At 36.2% G+C, this 7,492-nt stretch overlaps 1 protein-coding gene across 1 annotated transcript; it reads left to right on the top strand.

Annotated features, from left to right (window-relative positions):
- Positions 1–3,640: 3,640 nt before the first annotated feature.
- LOC120717006 (lipopolysaccharide-induced tumor necrosis factor-alpha factor homolog) lies at positions 3,641–6,809 on the top strand. Its single transcript, XM_040004789.1, has 5 exons — positions 3,641–3,731; positions 5,172–5,312; positions 5,462–5,515; positions 5,661–5,811; positions 6,602–6,809. Exons 2-5 carry the CDS (start codon positions 5,177–5,179, stop codon positions 6,705–6,707), a joined length of 447 nt encoding a protein of 148 aa, XP_039860723.1. The 5' UTR covers positions 3,641–3,731; positions 5,172–5,176; the 3' UTR covers positions 6,708–6,809.
- The last annotated feature ends 683 nt before the right edge of the window (positions 6,810–7,492 follow it).

Here is a 7,492-nt window from a genome sequence, read left to right as displayed (position 1 = left end):
AATAAGCAACTTCAGCTCACGTTCATTAAAGACCCATATAATGAATTGTCGATTCCATCTCTTCCCTGACATTTTGTGTCACCTCCATTCTCAACAAAGCAGAATATGTTTTTGTAAATTCTATTTTCCTAACTGGATCTCACTCCAAAGGTAATTAGCTTTTTGGCCTGTGTTGGTATTAGGTCTTCATTTTTCATAATTAGAACGAACCAAGAGGAGCACACACAAAATAGAAAAAGATGCCCTGGAGTACAGCAGATATTATTTTATTTCTATTCTCTTTTATACCAAAGGCAGAAGCAATGGTGCTGTCTCCTCAAAGCTATCATCTTTATATGCTGAAAGAAGACTGTTTTTATTTCACAAACACACTGTTAACCCTTCAACAAAATACAAACAAAACCTTACTGGTTAAAAAGTGATGACTAAAATATCATTTTGTGTCCATAATATTCAAGGTTTATTGATACAACATTGGTTGTAACATCTTTTATTACTTACATTTCTTCTTGAGACACAAATCCCTTTGGGTTCTGCCAAATCAAACTTGTGGAGCTACCCACTGTGTTGACCCCCCGAATAAGGGAGCAGCTGAAGGTAGCTTTATTCTGCAATATCTCAGCTATGACCGCTATATCTGTACTCTCTATACTGAGAGAAAAAAAGGATTTTTTCTCACAGTGTCATTTTTAAATAACACAAAGCAACCTTAATGTGTGTCAGCCACAGTTTTTAGAAACCTACATTTGTGACCTGTCCTGTATGTCTTTGTACAATAGAAGGAAAGCCTCTTTGTGACAGTCCTAATGCCTAATCCATTGTTCCAACCTCTGATGTAACTGACACATCATGACTGCAGAAAATAGCTCAAATAGATGGCTCTGCAAACTCACATTAAATTTTGTCATGAGGACAAGAGAGAAAGAATTTCACTGCTCACTCAGAGAAACTTTTATAGAAATACGGGTGCAGGTGAAACTGTAACCATGCTCACTTTACCCAAAAGACTAGACACAAGTCCTAGTGTACCTTGGCTTTCACCCTATGTCTCCATCCTCCCCCAAGATTCTGAGTTGAATAAGTGGTTAAGTGGTGAGTAATGTGTAAACAGGATTTTAGTGTAGTTAGTCAAGAGGAGGGTAGATGCATCGTAAGATAATATTTGGATTATTGCCCAATCTTTGTGGTCCTGTCTTGTAGCAGTGCCCTTAATTAGTGTTTACAACGAGCTCATATAGTGCCCAGCTTTAGGCAATCATGTTCTAATGTAAGTTATTGATCTATAAAGTAATTTCTCTTAGATGCAGTGGCGTAGGAGTCGTGCACAACAAGTGAAGATTGCCAATACAAACTGACGACACTGAATGTACTTAATTGTTTCACACCTGGGGTACTGGCCATGTTCCAGCAGCATATCTCTTTGTCCACTGCTTCTACCAAGTGGACAGTAAGTAATATTGCATGGAGTAGCTTTCAGTTATTTCTCTCAGCTGCAGGCTGTTCGCAACATTTTTATGGGAGCTACGATGCAAAACTTGCTTCAATTAGAATATAACATAAAAGTAAATGACGAAAATAATTTCTAATAAAGATCAGCAATGTGGATTTAATAATGATTACTTTCATTTCTATTTCATTTCACTTAATTTTCCTGACAACTTCAGTCTCTTTCACACACCTGTTTCACTTTTGCATGTGGTAGCCATTCTGGATTTTATGTCACTTTTCATTTCTCATCCTGCTGTGTTAGTTAAACTAACAACTTCATTCGTCATTATAAAGTATTTGATCTCTAAGGACGTCTTTTACAGTGATGGCTGTTTGATAACTACCACACCGAAACTTTGAGAATTTGGTCAAATTTGTCAACATAACAATCACGAGGATGCTTGTTATATGTAATTTGTTGGACAAAGACACACTTTTTTGTAGTTTTGCCTCTGTACACTACAATTAAAAATATAACCAATCAATATATAAAAGAAGTGCAATCTGTCAACTTTAGTTCAGAGAGCATTACAAAAATGTTTGTGTTTGTGTAAATTGCCCATAGGTGTGAATGCGGGAGTGAATGTGAGTGCAAATGGTTGTCTGTCTCTGTGTGTTGGCCCTGTGACAGACTGGCAACCTGTCCAGGGTGTACCCTGCCTCTCGCCCTATGACAGCTGGGATAGGCTCCTGCGCCCCCCGTGACCCTGAAAAGGATAAGCGGATGGATGGATGAAAATCCTTTGAAGTCAATGACTTCCTGAAGACTAGAATCCATAAATATCACCAAGTGCTATGTTTTCTCTATTGTTAGGCCTTTACTGCAGCCACCTTCAGTTGTGTCATATTTGTGTATCTTTAGCATTCAGTTTTGTATTTAATAACTCAAATCAGGCGACTGATCATTGAAGAATATCAAAGTTCTTTGCCTACAGAACCTCTTGGGCTGCTTTTACAGGATGCTTTATATTCCATCCTTCTGGTACAAGTACCTTGGTTACGTCTGTCCAAAGAATTTATAAATTTTTACTACCACTACTACTAATAATAATAATACTAATAATGATACTAATAATAATGATAATGAATCTTCCTCTTAACCCCTGTGCTTGGTACCAGACAACTTTGGTCCTGTTAGCTGTAGTACACTCATACCTCTATGGATCTGGTGCTTAGGCCCTATTTTTGTGCTGCCATGATCAGAGCTTTTGTGCTGTTCTTCAAGCAGGCCTATTTTAGCCACTGGTAGGATATCTTGATACCAGCCATTTCCTCTATCTGTCAATGGTACAGCCCATAAAGGGATGGGACATTGATTCATGACAGTTCCTCCTCTTGTTCCTCTTCAGCGTCTGTCCTCAGCTGCCTGAGGAGCAGCCCATCTCCATGTGTTTCATTCTGGATTGTGCCCTCGACACTTACTAATTCTTGCACTTCCTCTTTCCATTTCTTACTGATAGGGAGTATGTACTGATTGCTTGGATCTTATTCCTGATGTTCAGTGTATTCTTCAACGCCTGTTCTGCCTTCTGATCTGTGGGATACACAGGCACACAGGTTACCCTGCGTGTCTGCAATTCGGCCTTCTGACAGTTCCACCCCTGCAGTCCTGATCACCTTCCCCGTCTCATTTGACCACACTTATCCTGTCTGAACAACATCTCAGTGACCTCTTTGTAGAACATTTCTAAATCTACAATGATTCCTTCTGGTTCCAAACTTTGAACATCCATGACTTTGGAAAGAGATTATAACACATTTAAGAGATAACAGCAGTCCCACTATTTTCCTTTTTTTTTTTGGTCATTTTCATTCTTTTTTTTTTTTAATATCTTCCTGGAAACCTAGAAGATGTCCAAATCTCCTGTAATGCTAAGAATACTTGTTGTTAACCACCATTAATATTTAAACAGAAGCTGTTATTATTTATTATTTAAGATGAATTCTCCCTGTTCACCTGTAAATGAATATGCTCCCTGTATAAAAATGCCGGAAAACCAAACTTCATATCTTCAAAAAGCTGGAAACAATGTGCGAATGTTTCATGCTTTATGTGTGTGTGTGTGTGTGTGTGTGTGTGTGTGTGTGTGTGCATTTTTGAATATGTAAACAGAAATACCTGTCTACTCACATTGTTGCTCCACCTTCTTTTTGTAACATTTATTTGTTCATCCCAGTAACTCTCATCAGAGAAAGCAGCAGGATCCCGTTGGCTCACATAAACGTCTCACTAATTCATCAAGGTAAGGACCGTCTGATCTCTTCTGAAATTATGAAAATACAGAAAGAAAAAAAAAGAAACAAACAATAAAAAACGGTGCTAATACAATATGAAACAAAAGGTTTCTTGTTGGTATAATATAAATAACAAACAGAACAAAATTAAATAAGTTTAATATAAATATAACAAGTAAAAGATCATTCTGTTTGTTATATATGAAAACAACTGATCCAATGCATGGTGGCTTTCTTTGTTTTTGAAAAAAAAAAAAAGACAGAGAAAATGGAAGAATAAAAATGAATAAAATGTGTAATTGTGTTTACTTTTTACAAGTGCCGTTTTATACTTTGCTGTGATTTATAAAACCATTTAACATCTGGTGATGGAATGTGTGTTTATACCACTTTTAAAGAGGCACTGGCCCCTCGCATAGGAAAGTTTTAACTTTTACATTTTTATCAACTCACTGACAGGTTAAATAAGATCTGTTTCGGTGGTGTACACTTTTACATTTAGTTCTTTGTAGGTGACCCATTTTAGCAAGTGCATTTTCTGGATTGCAGATGCCGAAATGGCACAATAGGTGCAGTTATGAAAACATATGCAAATAACACCCTGATCTCTGTGACCTAAAAGATTTAGGATTAGATTTAGGAAAACACATGGTAAGAATAAATACAAGTCAAACAATTATGTTTGGTGATTTCATGAATGTATTTAATATAAATATATACTCATAAGAAATAATTCTTTGGGGATGTTGAAAAAGTTTTTGAATTTTAAATGTAATTAGCATAAAAGGTAATTTGTATCTTTGGAAACAATAGTTTGACAAAGAAAAAGGAAACGTAATATATCAATAATTTACATGCAATGTAAAAAACAGAGAGTAGGAGATGAATTACACATTATCACCATTTCATGCTACCATGATGACGGTTTTCGTCATCTTGCCTGCCAAAGCATGATTGACTTTTGTTTTTTCAGTGATAAAAAACTACTGCATTCCATGCAGGTGGTGTATTAGTTATGCATACACATCTGAATGAAAAGGATTGTTGTAAGACAGGTGCATTGTGTTTCACCCTTTACTTTTGATTACAACCAGAAGAATTCAAGTCAGTGAGTCTATTTCAGCTGTCATTGGGCAAGAGGGAGGGCACTTCCTGGACAGGCTGCCAATCTAAAGCAGGATCGGTGCATAGAGACAGAAAACCATTTATGCTCATATTCATACCTATGGCCTGTTTAGAATCATGATGTCCTTTGTCTGGAGAGAGTTCTCTGGAGAGAACCCACAAAGACACGGGGGGAAGATACACATTCCACACAGAAAGGCCCAAAGCTGCTTTACAATATTTCAACCTTGTTGCCAAGTTTTCACTCTTCACTCTATTTCATTTTCAGATTACAAAGCTTAACTGTACTTTCTATTTAATTTTCCCCCTCCTCCTATAAACAGACACTATGGAGGTACCCAATACAGGTTTCCCAGCACCACCGTACCCCGGTCCCCCTTTGGACTACAACGCTGTTCAGCCTGTTGTCCAGCCTGTGGTTCAGCCAGTTGTCCAGCCTGTTGTTCAGCCAGCTGTTCAGATTGGTGAGAGATCAGAAGCTACCAGTCATTTTATTTAAATAGTTCGCCTGTATTGCTCTTTTATGATTTGCCACTTTAGTCGGTGTGGTTGAAGGTTTTCTTCAGCTTTTGTTAAGATTGTTTAAAGTTAAATATCTTTTCTTTATGTCCAGTTCAACAGCCTGCATACCAATACAATGCACTACAACCTCAGGTTGTGCAGCCAGGTGAGCGTCTTTCTTCAGTTCAATATGAATTTGCAAAATTAAGCAAAAACTGAGATAGTTCCAAATCCAGTCTTCATGGTGTTTTAGTGAGGAAGTATTATTGTTATTAAAGTCATCAGAAGAGTGTGCTTTGTTGTTTTTGCAGTGAGTCAGGTGGTGGTGATGCAGAGTCACCTCCCAAAAGATGTTCCTGGACAGATGAAGTGTCCTCATTGCCAAACCGATGTTGTGACTAAAACCGAGTACAAAATTGGGATCCTCACCTGGTTAATTTTTGGCGTATTACTACTTGTAGGGTGAGTCAAAAACCCCAGCACACAGGACCAAAAAACCCCATCATACACGCTCCAAAACGTCATACAGGAGTGGTTACTCAGCAACACATAAATATATTATAAATATTCTAGTAAAAACTGAGACAGTGAAAAGCAAACAGTTTGCATTCAGATGTTTCTACAGAGTGTGATGCACCTCAAATCCATTCAGGTCTACAGAAAGCTTTTAAAATTAAACAAAACAAAACAGAATTTGGTCTACGCTGAAGTTTCCTTTTTTAGTAAACTAATTAAATTTAGGACCCAGAATGGAATATGTGTACAAAGAAAATATTCCATTGTATATTAGATAACTCAAGAGCAGTTTATGTCAATTCCTGTTGTTCTTGTTATATAAATATAAATGGTGTAATATATATTTGAAAAGCAAAAAGCAAAGGAATTACCATAATATACGTGTTACTGTTGCTGAAAACACCGACAAAAATTACTTAATATTATCACTACATACATCATAGTTACAAACAAAACAACAAATCGTTGGCAATATGGTGACAATGCAAGACAAAGTGAGGATTGTTATTGAAGTCAGTCTTCTCACTGCATGCCCATTAGTTCTGGTAAGCAACTAAAATAACAGATGTGTGAGTTCTGTGAGTTCAAGATATAGACTTGTTTATCGACTCTGCCTAATCTTTAACAAACATTCAGCATAACTGATCATTCACACGAGGAACTTAAGCTTTATGTTAAACCTGTGTAATATGTGATGTGATCATTATTTTGATGCCATTTTGTTGGTTCAAACCAGCTGCTGGCCTTGCTATGTGATCCCCTTCTTCGTCAAAGAATGCAAGGATGTGGAGCATTCCTGCCCCGCCTGTAACAGCGTAATCCACATCCATAAGGTCCTATGAAGCAGAACTACAGTTTACCTTCTACTGGACCAACAGCAGCAAGGCAATATATGTTTTACCTGTATATGTACTGAACATACTGATAAAAGCTATACATATCAGCAATAAAAGAGCTTTCTTGTTTTCCAGGTGAATACTTGAACCATGTTAAAAAATATAAGTTAATTATCAGGATTGTTTTTATTTGTTTCTTTTTTAAACTTGTAGTGAGTGGTGTGGTCTTGGTATGAAATACCTCAGCGATCAAGTGAAATGAAGGATAATATGTATTAAATGAACTCTAGGGGACTTTTTAAAAAAAAAAAATATTCCTACGAGTGAAATTTGTATATTTTTCCACCTAAAGTTATTATCTTGATTTTCTTTTTGATAACATATTGAATGTTTTTAGTCAAATTCATATTAATTTAATATAAAAAGACAGCAAAACTGATAACAATACAACTGAAGATAACATGTCAATATTGACCAGTGATCATTGTTTGCACCAATATTTTAGTCTTTTAAAAACACTGGACACTTTTCATGCAACATTAACTTTTTAAAAAAATAAATGTATTGTCACCCAATAGGTATTACCTAAATCACTCAAACAGTTTCTCTTGGCTTAATTCTGTTTACATTTAAGTCTTTTTAATTACAATAATACTTCACTGTTTGTAAGATGGAATCATGATCTACAAATAAATAAATGTTTAATTATCAGTGAAGTGCAACATTTCTTGACTGTATAACTGAAGACTGCAATAAAGTCAATAAATATTCCTTATATAAGAAAACAGGTA

This window comes from Simochromis diagramma, unplaced genomic scaffold (genome assembly GCF_900408965.1).
Source record: "Simochromis diagramma unplaced genomic scaffold, fSimDia1.1 OVJJ01000487.1, whole genome shotgun sequence".
Classification (NCBI taxonomy): domain Eukaryota; kingdom Metazoa; phylum Chordata; class Actinopteri; order Cichliformes; family Cichlidae; genus Simochromis; species Simochromis diagramma.
Note: the sequence above shows the minus strand (reverse complement) of the source record. Positions and strands in the feature narration are given on the sequence as shown.